Source organism: Argiope bruennichi, chromosome X2 (genome assembly GCF_947563725.1).
Source record: "Argiope bruennichi chromosome X2, qqArgBrue1.1, whole genome shotgun sequence".
NCBI lineage: Eukaryota > Metazoa > Arthropoda > Arachnida > Araneae > Araneidae > Argiope > Argiope bruennichi.
In genome coordinates this window covers 71810995-71827829 of record NC_079163.1, presented here as the reverse complement: position 1 = coordinate 71827829, position 16835 = coordinate 71810995, and the positions used below count along the sequence as shown (strand labels likewise).

At 25.1% G+C, this 16835-nt stretch overlaps 1 protein-coding gene across 1 annotated transcript in view; it reads left to right on the top strand.

The window, feature by feature from the left end:
* The first annotated feature begins 723 nt into the window (after positions 1-723).
* LOC129960463 (uncharacterized) overlaps positions 724-16835 on the top strand; it is a 291116-nt gene continuing 275004 nt past the window's right edge. Inside the window, exon 1 of the mRNA XM_056073912.1 lies at positions 724-779. Within this exon, the coding sequence (XP_055929887.1) occupies positions 743-779 (37 nt within the window). The 5' untranslated portion in view covers positions 724-742. The remainder of the gene's footprint in view (positions 780-16835) is intronic.

Sequence of the window (16835 nt, the reverse complement as noted above, 5' to 3'; positions counted from 1 at the left end):
CTCTGATGGCTTTTATTTCAAGTGCTAATTCCTTTAAATACTGTAAAGTTTATATTTCCATCGTAAGGTTTCTATAGTTTAAACTTCTTCCTTGTTCCGGGCGTCATGGATTTCTAAGAATTTCTAATAAATTGCCTAGAATATTCACCTATCCTTTTCCAGTTTGATTCTTTTCTAAAGTGGGATTCTCGTGTCTTTCACCTTTAAGGACAGTTTGCCATTGCGAGTAGTGCAAATGGTTTTAGCTAAATAATGTATATTTAAAATACATTGTTCAAAAAAATTATATCAGTCCATCAAAAGTATTTTTTCCGTTCGAAATATTCGATTCATTGTAAAAATTCTTATAATGACTTCTACTTTATCCCATCTATCATCTCATTTTTTTTGCATACAGTTTTCAATAAAATGACCCAGCTATGAAGCACTAAGCCAAAAACACCTTATATTAGTAAGAAAAATGAAAGCTATCAATGCTTAAGGTTTTTTTCCCAATTCATGGCAAAAATTCACATCTTTGTCATTCCATACAGCCGAAGGTACCACACAACGAAGCGAGAAAACGCGATAACGTCCCAGAAAAGATTGTGTTGCGCTGTCAAAAAGCAGTTGAAAAGGCGCGCTCCCAATTTTCCTATCAGACAACGACGGAGAAGCCGGCTTCGAGGCGCTGCGAACGCGTTTAAGCTGCGATCCAGACTACGGATTCGACAGTCGCGGAAAAGGAGCCGCTGGATTGACCATGCTCCACTGGATCGTCTTCGTTTCTTTACTACGAGGTAAGGCAAAGAGTAATCTTTATGTAGCTTTTTTTGACAACTGGGAAATATTTTGCAGAATTTTTTTTTGAAATTTTTATTTTTGACTTTTTGGTTGATGAGGTTTTTTTTGTACGCATGTTATGGGATATGACAGTTTCTCGGAGTTTCCGCGCGGTGAAAAATTGAGGAGGAAGCGCATAGTTTCAGAGAAAGCGCAACGTGTTGATACTCGTTTGGGAACTTTTGCGATGTTTGGGATAGATAGTTTGTTACAGCCTGTGTAGTAATAAAAGTTTATTACAGCGGAAAAAAAATGTTTAAATGATATGACAATCATGGTGCAAATTCCGGAGAGAATTGTTTAATTTTTACTAAAAATATTTCTGTAAGTAGAAAAAATCAGATGCTTTTGTTACAAATTCGGAATATAATTTTTTTTGTATAAAATCTTGTTTGTGATTTTATTAAATTTAGTCTTCAAGTGCATAATTTTATTTTATTTTAATTAAACACTAAATTTTCCTATCAGAGTTTTCTAGTTTATTTTCAAACGCGGATATTATTCCGCACTTAACAATAAATTTCAGTGAAATTCTTTATTTTTATCAGTAATGGTTGATGTAATCGGATTCATCCTGAAAAACATGGATTTAAAATTAATTTAAAGTTGCAAATAACTTTAAATATAGTTATTGAATAAATAACTAAAATAACGAATAAATTAGTAATAAAAAAATAACGATCGTAATTTATTTTCACATTATTTGTTAAGTAAAATTTGTTCCATAAATTATAAACAATTTTTTTATGTTTTAAAAATTATTTCCTGATGAAATTTTCGTGTTCAGAATTTTCATCTAAAAAAAATTGAGACATTAACATTCCAACTCCTTCTGGTTTTGATGCTATTTTTATAAATTAACACCATTACATTTTCAGTTTTATTAAAGGCCGCTTCTTATGTATTTTGTAAACCTACTATATGTGGAAATTATATTGTTCTTGAATCATTCAATCGCGCATTAAATGAAAGTATATTCGGGATTTAAACTCATTATTATTATTTTGTGTTTTATTACTATACTTAATTATTATTCTTTTTTTGCTATAATTTTAAATGTTTACGTAAAAAATTGCGAATATCTTTAAATTTTTCATTTATGTCAATATTATGCAGTTTTAAACTTAATTTGATTAGTACAATTTCCCTAACATTATCATAGAGTAGAAAATTGTACCCAATTTTTTAAATTGATTTTATAATTAGAAAAATAAAAAATGAAAAAAGAAATTTGTATTGCACCTGCAGTGAATTGATCAGTGATATTCTGAACACCTCAGCAGTTAAGATGATTTAATTTCTTAGTCAAAAACCATGCATTGACTTAAATAATTATGTTATTTTAATTAAACATAAAAAACAATCGACTTTATTAGCTACTTAATTAACAAATTGTTTCTAATTAATTAGCAAATTATTTCTAACAACCCCGATTTTTTTCAAAAAGCCGTTTACAGATTTGAAAGTGTTGAGAAGAAACCTTAAGATATAACCCGGGCTATAAATATTTAACTATGTTTAATCCAATAATTACATTTCTTTTTCATTTTGTAGCAAACAATAGAATTCATAGAATTGAATAGAATTTGAACTGAAAACATGTTTCAAGATAATAGAAAAAAGATACGATGTAAATTTTGAAATTTAAATTAGGTTTTTAATTGTGTAACTCGTGCATCTATTTCGAGCAGTAAAAATTAGATTCGAATTAAAATCACTGACAAGAATATTATTACGATTTTCATTCAGAAATTTAATTTATTGTCCATTTAAAAAATAGGAAATCGTTTTATAATTTAGTTATTGAAGGCTTGGATTTTTGGCCTGCATATAAAAGCAGAAGAAAATTTTGATTTAATCAATGTTTCCATCTTTTCTTCTTTTTTAAAATTTTTTAGTTATAATACCATGTTTAAATAAGAGATATAAAGAATAATTTAAATTTAATATAGAAAGTTGTTCTTCAAAGCAGATATTATTTTTTGCTTTATTGATAAAATCCTAGTCAATCGAGCTTTAGAGATAATTGGACCAATTCTTAAATTTAAAGACGTTTTATGTAGAGTTCTCCTATTAAAAAAACATTTTCGTAATTCCTTTTAAATTGACTTGGACCTGAAAGAACTTTCCAATTCATTCCCTACCTTTTTCCAATACTTGGACCAACGAGAGAAGTTATGCTAATAAGTAGTAATTTTTAAGGTTACACCTCTTTTAAGTTTCGTCGAAGCGTGCAGGAAAATAATGATGGCACATTGAATGTGCTCGATGCCAAATAAAAAGGTAGAGTACAGAAATGCGATTAATCACGGACGTTGTCACCACCTTTTTGGTATGCGTCCAAATGTCAGAAGTTACTTTTTAATTACTCCCTCTCTTTCTTGGTAATCTCTTCCTTCTCCATAATACGCTGCTCTACTTAAACTTTCGAAACGGGGGGTATAATTACTAAAATCGTTTCTTCGTTAAATGAAATTGAATTACTTTAGATTATTTTTAGCAAGAAACGGACCACAGTTAATAAGCATAAATGGAGATAAAATATTTCTACCACAAATAATTAATTCTCAAAATTATTTTTAAGAATGCTGTAGCTGCTACACTTTTTATACTTAAGGGAATCATAAATTACTATATCCTGTTAAGGAAATATTGACAATAAAGGTATTAACTACGTTCTCTTCATTCAGTTTAAAACTATTCCCTTTCAGTTTATACCATAATTTATTTTTGAAAACATTTTATAAACTAACAATCTTTTATGAAATATGTCTTTATAATTATTGCTGAAAATTTAATTGACAAACTTTTAAATTTGTAACCAAAGACGAATCTTGCCACTATTATAAATATTTTAAGATGTACTATACGATAAATTAAAATATTTTTTCGAGAATATCATCATGTGGCTTATTTAAAATGATAGTTTTCTTTTAATTATTTAAATTACCTAGAAATATTACTTTATTCTGATTTTTTTAAATGTTACTCCGTTTTGAATTTTTATCTCCCAAAATGTGTATGCATGCAGGATAGAGTTATAAGTTAAACATTCTTAAATAGGTGTATTATAGAAGTATAGATAAGCATTTGTAAATCAAGCATCATCATTATTAACGTTCTTCTCGGTATCCGTCTCTAAAAGTTTAAGAAAAGGAAATAAGTCTCATCCAATGGCACCATTTTTTATTATATATTTTTATCATATTTGGGAGTTATAAATGACTTAGAAAATTTGAATTATTTCTACTCATGAAAAACTTATCAGTTGATTTTAGTGAAATTGAACGAAAAATCCATTATTCCTATAGTTCAAAAATTCAATTCATATCCTTCTTTCTTTAGTTTATTTGTGTTTTCTATATCTGGCTGGAATATTCATCCGATAATCGAAAATATTTCTAATATAATAAAAAAGAAAAGTTATGCTTTAAAATATTAAAAAAAAATTTAATATAAAAATGACTGCTGATTTCTTCTAACATTTGATAAAATTAGAACACAATATGTAAATGTTTATAAGATAAAATTAGGAAGTTATTGGAAAAAATAGCTCATTTCAAATTAAAGGGTTTGGAGGGTTTCAAACTGTAGAGTTGAGTTACTAAAATGTTGAAAATTTAAAATTAAACAATCCTATGTTCATTGAAAAATGAAGGTTATTTTTTTTTAATAAATACATATTTCATGCTTATTATTTTCCTTTTGAATTGAATATGTAATCAGTAATTACATATTCAATGCAAAAGACTCGAAAAAATTGGCATGTAAAAAATTTAGACAAACCATTTCAGTAGTTTCCTGAAATCTCATAACTTTCATATTAAAATAATAGTTTCGTATTAATAACTTCCATTCGCAAATTGAGATTTTGATTGTGATAACTGAGTTCTCAGAAGAAATTTCTTCAAAAAACCTTTTAGAGTTGGAAATAAGGATATATAATTATTTGAGATTGATAATATCTGTCCTTTCCTTATTTATGGTAAATATATAAAGCAGCAAAAATATTAATTTGCTTTTAACAAGAAATTTGACAAATGGAGACATCTTTTACAGAACCATTATTATCATTATTTCAGGCTATTAGTATCGAATTATCAAATGCTGAATTAGAAAACTGATTTTCTGTTTAAATGCCTGCTTTTAATAATCTTTTATGCCCAAGGAAGAAAGTAAGCGTAAAGTTTCTGATGTTTTTAATGGAACTGAAATCGTACATGTGTTTCGGAACAATAGTAACTTATGAACTAAAAATGCATTACATTTGATAATAACACAATTTGCCGCATGAAATAGATTCTGTAGTTAATTGATTCTGGCATTATTTAGATACAAAACATTAATATCTGTTTTAAATTCAAAATATAACTTTATAGACCATGCATGCATGAACTCAATATGTAAGAGTTTATTTCAATAAAGTAGATATATATTCAAAATTCATAAGACTGAAAGGTAGTTTTATTTTCTTCAAAATTTCATACTAAACATTTCTCTGTTCATCCCAAATTTTTAAAAATATCTCAACATCTTAGGCCCAAATAATTTTTTCTGAATGTGACCTTTCGTTCAATGCTCACAATTCGTTTTACGGTGTATTTAGAATTGAGAAATGAATAATTTATTTTCAATTCTTCTACCGTTTGTTTCATAAATTATTGTTGAAAAAGCTGTATTCACAGACGTCTACATATTTTAGAACGATGATTTGCTATGAATAAGCAAAGAAATTATTTGGATACAAGTGAAAAAAATGTTGCTTATGGTTCAAAAAATTTTGCCCATAAAATTCTTTTATGTGTTTTAAATGAATCGTAGAGTACATAGTATATATTTTATATCATACGGCGTATTTCATTTTTAATATTTCAGTAACTATAAGGTATTAATACATTTTTCACAAGCTGCAAACTAGGCAAAAGCATTTAATCTGAAATATTTTGAAAAACATTTTGTTTTGTTATATTCCATCCCTTCCTTATCTTTAGAAAATAGCTTTATGAAATGGAAGCAATATGTAAGCAATGAGCTTTCTTCCCTTTTTTACACTATCGTCTAATAGATGGAATTTAATGAAATGGTTTATTTTTAATTTATGAAAGAAATAACTAAAAATGTTACATTTCAATGCAGAAAGCCTACAGTGCATTATTTTTAGACTGCAAAATTTTCAATCCTTAATTCCTTTCCAGTAATTATTATACACTTTCTAAAATATGTATTGCATTTTTATATTTTCCTTATGGCTTATGCTGATGCTGTACCAACAAAAAAAGGAAATTTTCTTTTGCTTACGGAATTTTAGAGCTAACGCTATTAAACAACTACGATTTCACTTTTCCTTCTCTAGTGAAATAATTTGTATTTTCTGTGACCATATGACTGATTGTCATAGTCATTTATACATTTTGTAATGACTGGTAATGATTGAAAATAAGAATATAAGATAAAGTGACATGATTTTTTTTTTTCATTTTTATGAAAAGAGCTCCCTTTTTAAGAGGATGTTTGATGTTTTCTATTAAAATGTTATAATGAAAATAGAATCCCTGAAGTTATAAAAAAAATAATCTTTGATTTATTGATTATATTATTATAACTTCTTTTTTCATTTGCAATATACGATACATTACGTAAATATCAAAATGTGTAATGAGGTTTGCAATAATTTGTGGCTGACAATGATTCAACAGTATATCCTTAGATGACAAATTCATTTGGGAAAAATTCGCAAATTTCCAATATCTCTGTCTGTCACTGGTTATTAGTTAATTCATTTAATACCTTTTCCTTCCTATCGACCAGTATTTTTTATGTAAGACCATATTTTTTTGTTCAATATCCCTGTTATTGATTTTTTTATATCATATTTGTTTCCAAATTATGGAAATAAGCGCCATACATTAAACCTAAACGCTTAAAATTTCGTTTTTCTTTATTGACAAAATGTGTTGATATAATTAAGGATTATATTCATAATTAACAAAGAATAGTAATATAAATTTAAATGAATTGAATGCTTATAAACTGATCGTCTTACTTTAAAAAAATTCTATTAATAGATCGTCTGGATTTTTTTCCTGGGTAAAATGTTTGCTCTGCAAATTTATAATATTTAATTAGTAACAGCGTATTAATATTATCATTAAAACATTTTACTTAAAAATATTCTAAAAGTATGATTACTGATTTTCATTCGATAAAAAATGAATTTGCTCCCCAGTAGCAAAATGTATCTTGTTTGAAGCTGAATTAAAGCTCTTAAGAGTTTATAAAATTGTAAATATTTATAGCATTTTAAAATTGTTTATAGTATAACTTTTAATGCTATAACTTTTTAAAAGTATTTAATACTTTCGTTATTGTTATATTACTTGTATTTACTTGCATCGGGAAGCCTAAAGTCGGTGAAATAAATGATTATTTCATTTTTCTGTGCATATTTTCTATATATTTTCAGGCAAATATTTTCTAAAACTTAAAACCTTTTCGGGATATCAATAAGCAAAATGTGTAGAAGAGTGGGATGATTTTATTTAAATGTGTTAATTGAAGTTTGTATAATATCTTTCCAAAATCTATGTAGAAAAAAATAGAACACATTTAAACTTACCCAAATAAAGAATATCATTTTTTTCTTCTTAGAGTTCAAGCTTTTTCCATAAACTAAAGATTCTTTGCTAATTTGCATTCACCACTTCTCGTAATGCCATCGTGGTTAAATCATTTACTCAGTTTCTAGGCTTTTAATGACTGCTTATGTATGGTTAATACGAAACAAGTCATTAATGTGGCAGTTCAAATGAGACATTAAATCAGAGATGGCTTAAAACTATTCCCTTTCTAGATTGTAAATAAATTATCTTAACTATTTATTCATTATTTTTCGTTAACTATTCACATATGCATAACGATTCCTAAATATTGAATTTAAATTTTCTGAGCGTAAAAAATATGATTGTTATTCTACATTATAATGAAAAATATACGCTGCTCGTTTAATATATTGAGAATGAAAAAATATTATAAACTTACACTTCGAGCTTTAATTAAGAGAAAAAAAGAACATTCCTATATCATGTTAATTTTACCATGAATAAACAATTTAGAATGCACATAAGACCATTTTTCAATAAGTATTTGAATCTTAAAAAGGATGTTCAAAGTCTTTTAATTATCTCTTACCATAATCTGTGAATAGTAATTGAAAATTTAGAAAAATCGACCAGTTCACAAAAGGAAAATATTAGAAAGTTTCTGAAATAATTGCATAAAGGAATTATCGTTAAAATAGAAAAGGTATACTTCTATACATAGAAACGATTTATTATATAATCTGAAATAATTATAATTTAATCAAAAACACTTCTTTTAGATGTAGAAAATGAAAATAAAATTTTGAAATATTTTACTTATGCAAACAATACCTAAAATTGGTTATTTTTAGTATGGTCATTTTTTCCCTTAGAAGAAATTCATTTTTAAAAATAAACATCTGTTAAAACAAAATGATTACACAATTAAACTCTATGTATAAAAAGTTAGTTTTTAGATTTTTATTAAAATTTCCAAAAAGAATGTCAAAATTTTTTTACCAAAATTCAATATTGTAACAGAATTTCATTAAAATAAATTTCATCGTTTCCAAAGTGTTTACTTTGTAAAATAGATTCAAAACTAAATTCAGAATAAAATACACAAAACTACATTTTTGATGAATAAATTACTTATTAATTAAGAAACAAATAAATCATTATAATTCTTTTAAATATTTGTTTTAAGTTAAATGAAATAATCTGATATAATAAATCATTTTTTAACCTATTGCCTATTGATTATGATTGATTATTTTAGTCTTGTCTAGCTAAAAAAATTTTTATGCTCTGTTTCTTTAAGACTTCATGGAATCACATATTTTTAATTAATGTATATAAGAACTTTAAATTATAAAGAGAGAAAAAGTAAATATTTTTTTTATGATTTTTTTTTCTGCAGATACATAATATAACTAAAATGAATTCTCTCCTCAATAAATTTTTAAAAAATGCTTGCCATTCAGTTTAATCATGTAGTTATTAAGTTGTCTTTGTGAGTTGAAAAAAATTATTATTTAAAACGCATTTTAAAATGCATCGTCAACGAAAAATGGTTGAAAAATTCAAGACTTATTTATTGGCTTAATTTAGAATGCGTTTTACACGAAAACGGATTATTTAAATTTCTTTCTGTCTAAAACTACAATTCGACTAAATTATATTTTTCTCATAAAAGGAGGTTATCACGAGAGCATTATTTCGTTTAATATAGCGTCAGGTGTTGTTGCCATACATACAATAATGTAGTTAATAAAGAAAGAAAAAATTTATTTTTGTATGTCGTTAAAAATCTTAAACGTTATGAATTTTCATATTTTATTAAAATAAAATCTAATTGATAATTCTAAAATGTAATGATTTGATGGTAATAGCAAATACGTGTTTTTGAATTTAATTATACTTTATTCTCTAGATAAGAATATTCTTTATTATTACAAATACCACCGCTGCTCTTAGCATAGAAAAATTTGAATTAATTTTTATTATTTCGCTTTATCTCTAATTTATTAACTACACATTCTTTTAAGTTCAATAATGAAACATTTTATTAGAAATATATCATTCATTCATTAATTCAAGTATTTCTGGTCATATTCTATTGGGTTTTATGTAAAATGTTTGTTCATCCAGCTCATTGGGTCAAAAATTTAAAGACGATTCTTATTATTGGATAACAGAATCCAGAAAAATAACAGAATCCAGATACAATATAGTGAGCTAAATAATGTATTAAATAATTAACTTTAAAACCAAAAACTCTACAAAATATCTCATTTAGACATGACTGTCCAAATAACTTTCATATAATGTATCATCTTATTTACATCATTGATATAGTAAAAAATAGTTTAGTTTTTAATTCTTTTAATTCTCTTTAATTCTTTTAATTCTCTTAATTTTTCTTTAGTTTTTCATTTTTTTATAATTCTTTCTTCTTTTTTTAAATTCTTTTTTAATTAACTTTCATATAATGTATCATCTTATTTACATCATTGATATAGTAAAGAATAGTTTAGTTTTTAATTCTTTTAAATCTCTTTAATTCTTTTAATTCTCTTAATTTTTCTTTAGTTTTTCATTCTTTTATAATTATTTCTTCTTTTTTAAATTCTTTTTTAATTAACTTTCATATAATGTATCATCTTATTTACATCATTGATATAGTAAAGAATAGTTTAGTTTTTAATTCTTTTAAATCTCTTTAATTCTTTTAATTCTCTTAATTTTTCTTTAGTTTTTCATTCTTTTATAATTATTTCTTCTTTTTTAAATTCTTTTTTAATTAACTTTCATATAATGTATCATCTTATTTACATCATTGATATAGTAAAGAATAGTTTAGTTTTTAATTCTTTTAATTCTCTTTAATTCTTTTAATTCTCTTAATTTTTCTTTAGTTTTTCATTCTTTTATAATTCTTTCTTCTTTTTTAAATTCTTTTTTAATTAACTTTCATATAATGTATCATCTTATTTACATCATTGATATAGTAAAGAATAGTTTAGTTTTTAATTCTTTTAAATCTCTTTAATTCTTTTAATTCTCTTAATTTTTCTTTAGTTTTTCATTCTTTTATAATTATTTCTTCTTTTTTAAATTCTTTTTTAATTAACTTTCATATAATGTATCATCTTATTTACATCATTGATATAGTAAAGAATAGTTTAGTTTTTAATTCTTTTAATTCTCTTTAATTCTTTTAATTCTCTTAATTTTTCTTTAGTTTTTCATTCTTTTATAATTCTTTCTTCTTTTTTAAATTCTTTTTTAATTAACTTTCATATAATGTATCATCTTATTTACATCATTGATATAGTAAAGAATAGTTTAGTTTTTAATTCTTTTAATTCTCTTTAATTCTTTTAATTCTCTTAATTTTTCTTTAGTTTTTCATTCTTTTATAATTCTTTCTTCTTTTTTAAATTCTTTTTTAATTAACTTTCATATAATGTATCATCTTATTTACATCATTGATATAGTAAGAAGTAGTTTAGTTTTTAATTTTCATGCTGATTATAACGAATAGCAAAACTTGTTTAGGGTTTAGGGTATTAAATAGTTGCGTAGAAGTAAGTCCCTATAGAGTATATAGACAGAAACAAATAATATTTTTCTGCATCTTTATCTGTATAATAAATATATTAGTTTCATGATATTCTTAAAAAATAAAATAAAACAATTTCTCATTAAAAAGATAAGACAATTAAATCCAACCATTAACAATAAGTTTCTAAAAAAATTGGCTCACTTAAGGTAGTTTATACAAATTTTGCTTTCTTAAAGGCCATCATGCAATTTTATTAGTAAAGTTGGAAAAAAACGTTTTAAAGTTTATTTCAGATGTTAATTTTTTTCAGATATATACAATAATTTCTGAAAAGAAAAAAAAATCCAAATTAAAGATAACTAATAACAACTCCTATCGTCAACTTATTTTACAAAATTTTAGTTTTCGGTGGCTAGTAAATAAATTTTGGAAATAATGTTGAGATATTTCTTTATACATACTCATTTGATGTAATTTTCTTAGAATGTAAATTTTTATAGCTTGAATATTTCCATTTTTATAGCATGATTTTTTTTCTCGAAATCTTTTTGACATTGCATTACTAGTTAATAATCTACATATTACTATCAATCTGAATATATATTATTTCGTATCATATTTCTATCTCATATGTGCAATAGAGGTAGTTGCACAGCAGAGGTAAAACATCAGGCGGCGTTTTTCAAAACTTTTCAGCCACAACTATAATAACATCTCATTGCAAATGCCTTAAGTAGTATTGTTTGATAAAGGGGCCTGAGTGTTTTTTTATAACGTTAATATATATATATTAAAGTTATATTATAACTCAAATTAATGAATTTTTTTATCAAATGCTTATATTCTGAGTTATTTTACTTTGAAGGAAATCAATATCAGTCTTACAGAACATTTAAATTTCTCGAAATATTAACATAATATACCATTGAAAAACAAACATACGCAATAATCTGTCCATGGCGCAATATTTAAGTGGGCAGGAAGCTAAGAATTTACTAAATTACGTAATGCAATGGCGAAAGTTCTTTTTAAGCGTATGATTAACGCATTAAGTAAATATATTAAACGAAAACAGTCTTGTTCTAATCAGCTAACAGTCATATCCGCAAACAGAATCCTTGAAGAAAGCCGTCAATGAAATAAAACATTTTAATAACAAATAATTAAATAATGGATAGCATAATTGCGTTAAAAAATTTGCTCGAATACATTTTTAAAGGTTGTAGCTTGGTTTTCAGAATACTGTGAAATCTAGTTGGAAAACTGCTCAGGCCAATTTTATGAAAAATAATTTTGTTTTTCAATAATTTATTGAAAAATCTATTTCTTAAAACAAAATTAGCTGGTAGGCAATCATAATGAAACCTTTATTGTTTAATTTACAAAACTGAAATATTAAAAATTTCATATCGAAATATAATATAAATTTTTTATCAGTAGTCAAATTATCGTTCTTTTAAATTTATTTTATTTTGCAATCTTTTTGATAAACTTTATATCCAGTAGTGGGAATTTATTAATAAAACGTATTGTGGCTTTAAAAATTTTTTGTAAAAGTCATAGACCTCTCTTCTAATTATTAAATATGGCAATCGTTTTAGAGTTGAATCCGATATTATTAAATGAAACAATTTCCATTTGAAATATTCTTTTATCACATTCCATTGAAAATGAAAACAACTGTACCTTTCCGTATAAAAATGAAGCTCAAACTAATTAGGTAAGAAATAAAGGCATTTTATTTAATAAATATGGTTCTCAATTGGCTTAAAAAATTTCCCCAAATATTTTTTAATCGAAGAAAATCAATTTTACAGTGATCTCTTGAAAATATATCGATATAAAAATTGCTTAACAAAAACATTTTCATATATTATTCATTTTAATTTTCATAATTAAACATTTCATATATTTTGTAACATTTTCTGATATTAGAACAATCCTACTTCGCATGCATTATAGTTATTTTAAACCTGTCAACACATGTATTTTACAATCTTTAACATTTATTTATCCCTGGACAGTCTTCACATAGATAAGTCATTATTCATAAAGAAGAAGAAATACCTTGTGAATTTATATTATTTTTAATAATCACTTTTTTTAAAACTGACAGGAGTAACGTTTTGTAAACATTCGTAAGAGAAACATTTAAAATAAAATGTATTTTATAAGCAGATGATATTGTAATAACTCATTTTCGATCTGGTGTGAAACACACTCTAATAACTTTAATTAATCCGATTATATATCAGTTATTAATTCTAGGAACAAGCTATGACCTTGACATTCAGGAAACAACTAGTTATAAGATCTCGAATTTGCTAAAAATTAACGGAAATTCTAATTTGTCTTTATCACAAGAACGTTTCCTTTGGATCAGACAACCATGAAAGCAATTATAAGTGCGTACAATTAAATATTATGTACTGAAATCAAGACCTTGCAGTTTAGAGGCTCTTTTTCTACAATTCTACGAGAAGAAAACAGATATTGGTCAATCGGTTGATCAAATGTTCTTAGCTGAAAAAATGCAAGAATTTTGTGTAAGGAGTTTATTAGTCTATTATATTGAATTATTTCGCAGAGTATCATTCATTTGAAAGCATTTCGATTTTCATGAGATAAAAAGGAAATAAAATTTTGTTGGCTTAAATTTTGTGGAATAAAAACTCTCTTGAGATTTCCTTTTGATTTTTAAAAAAGTATTTAAGGAAGCAGCTTTATATTACAATTTTTCAGTACAAATGAGATAGGTTGAGGAAACGAAAAATGAATTATTATAATATAAAGTACAAAATATTCAATAAAAGGGAAATAGATAAAATATTTAATCAAAATAAAATATTGAGTGTGGACACATTTTGCATTGCTTTTTCGATTAGTGCGCGACGTTACAATGTATGGTTTCGCATTTCACTAACAGAAATTAGATTCAAGATCATTCTTAGATATAATATTCAACAATTTGTTTGAATACTCATACTTATTGCCATTATATATTGTGTGGTATTATTTAGAGTAATGATATAGAATCTAATATATTTTTATAAGAATGTATTGAGTAAAGTAGATATTTTGCTCCTGATTTTCTTCATTACTGTAAATTACTCGTCAGACATGTATGAGATCCTTCTACAAGTGTTACATATAATTCCAGCTACAACATAAAATTTAAGATATTGTAATCCATAGCGTCAAGTGGATATTATAATTCTTTCTGTTTTCCTTCATTAATACTTTAAATTATACGAAAAAGACTTGTATTGTTTGTGGTGTGTGATTTTTCGGAATGAAGGTCTAAAATTTACGATCAAAGAAATCCTAGTGTAAAGTGTATTGTTTATTCTTGGTATTCTATATTGCTATATATTACTAAATTATTCGAAAAAGTTGTTTCAGATCTATTTTATAAATTTCAGAAAATTAAAATCTAAAAATCAATCATTTTTTGGGAGTTTAAATAAGCTTATGAAATTTTCTCAACTCAATGTAAAGTTGGAGAACCATCACTTGAAGAGATTTACATGCAGATTATCTAAAAAAAAGTTCGTTTTGTGTTCTTGAAATAGTTTAATGATACGTGGAATATTCAGCTATATAGGTTTTGAAAAAAAAATTCTAATACCATTTCAAATCTATATTTTGCACTAAACGTATTTTATATAAATTTGGATTTCCAAAAATAATTCAAAATCTAAAAAAATAAGTAAGCTGATCAATATTTAAATTAAAGAAGTTGGTTAAAATTAAATAATAGTTCAACTTAAAATAAAGCTTACAAGCCTACATTCATTAACGATACATATTGTAATGAAACATCTTGCATTTCTGCTAAAAATTTATAGCCGGATTTATTAAAATAAGCACAATCTAAGTCATTCTTATCTTAATTTAGTAAGCCAATTCGAATAAGATCAAATTTTTAAATACTGAGGGCATATTTTGAATAGAATATTTTTTCAAAATACAAGAATTATATAATATCTATTTCCTTAAAATTTAAGTAATTTATTATATTTGAAGGTTTAAACTGATAAGTGTCTTTACATAACTCTTGTCAATGAAACACTTTTCTTGAAATTTATCTTTACTATTCTTTGCCTAATTTCCTTTTACTCCTAATTCAAAATATTCCAATATTTATAAATATATCACATACTAAAAATGTTGAAAGTACACTTTAAATTCATTTCTAAATCCTTGCACATTTTGCTAATATGTTCTATTTAAGAAAGTATTTTCTTAGTCTTTGTAAGCTTGAATTTTTAATAATGGTCAACAATTATAATCTGTGTTGTTGATATAATTTATTAAAGATTACAGCACTATCATCAAATTATTTACTCCATAGCACATTTCCAAAACTTTTGTTTAAAATTTAGAAAATACACTGCACAGATTTATATATATAAAAAAATATATGGGGTATAGATACACACACACACATATATATATATATATATATATATATATATATATATATATATATATATATATATATATATATATATATATATATATATATATATTCCCAAAAGGCAATATTGTCGCTTTTTGACGAAACAGATTTTCATTCTTTCATGTCCCAAGTAGGCTTCAAAAATGAGAGTCTTTATTTTTTCCCACGATGCACTCAACATAAGCTATCATAAATATAAATATAGGCTTATTTACTTATTTTTTTTATTCTCCTGTGAATGCTCGTATCTCTGAACGAGGTGCATCTCCCCCGCTCCCAGCCCGCAGAACATATATAGCTTTGCCAATAACAGCGAAAGCATGCTGAGCAAAAATCTATAAATTCTCGGATTTAGCACGAATTTACACGTTTTGAAAATGGGGGAAAGATATCGCTCCGCAGATGGTGCATTTAAGATGGACCAGCGCCTTTTAAGGAGATTTTGAATTTCCGAGAGGAAACCGGTTCTCATAATCTTTTAGATTTGGTCGTTTTCAAGAAAAGCATGGATCAGCATTTATACATAAATGGAATAAAAAAAGTAACATCAACAATGCTTTGGAAAAGACCTGTAGAAAGTGCAGCCTTTTCTCAAGGAAACCTTCAAAGGTGGCCGATATACTTATTTAAAAGGCAAACTTAACAAGAAATTGGTTTTCTTTAACCAGTTCATATCTAAAGTAAGCACATTTTTCCTTTGATGCCTGTTGTAGGACTTTTCATAAATAATGCAGAAGTGAAATTGGGATTGTGAAATTTCTTTAGACATAAGATAAATTGAAAAGATATTTATATATATGCTTGTAGTTTTGTAATTTTTTTAAAGAGAATTTTAATAATGACAGTTTTAACTTTTTTCCATTTCGCAGTTGTTATATCGAAATGGTACGATGCATTTTAACAATGAATAGGCAAGTAGTAAAACTATTAATAAAATTGTTTTTCCGCTGATAATTTTTGTTGTCAGCAATTAAGAAAGTTCAGATGAATTATATTAATTTTAGCAAGAAAATATAAAAGTCGCTAAATATTCAATTCTGCCACCAATTAAAACTGATGTTTGAAAATTCAAAGAAAATTTATCCACAAATTTATAACTGTTGTTGTCATTTACTTCTTTCTCCCATTAAATGTGATTCATAAATTAATTTATGTATTTACTAAATTTATTAATTAAATTTTTACTAAAATATAATATATTTTAACAACATTGTAATGTAAGCGCGCTGATAATAAAATGCGTTTCCCATGTATTTAATGATGGGCACAAGATGAACTTTTTTAACAAAATACTGAGTTATTAATTATACTACAAGTAGTTAGCTTTTAGAATTCATTGTAATATCAGCCTTAAAAATTAAAAAGTATATTTATTTTAAAATAAGAAATATAATTCATTTTTTAC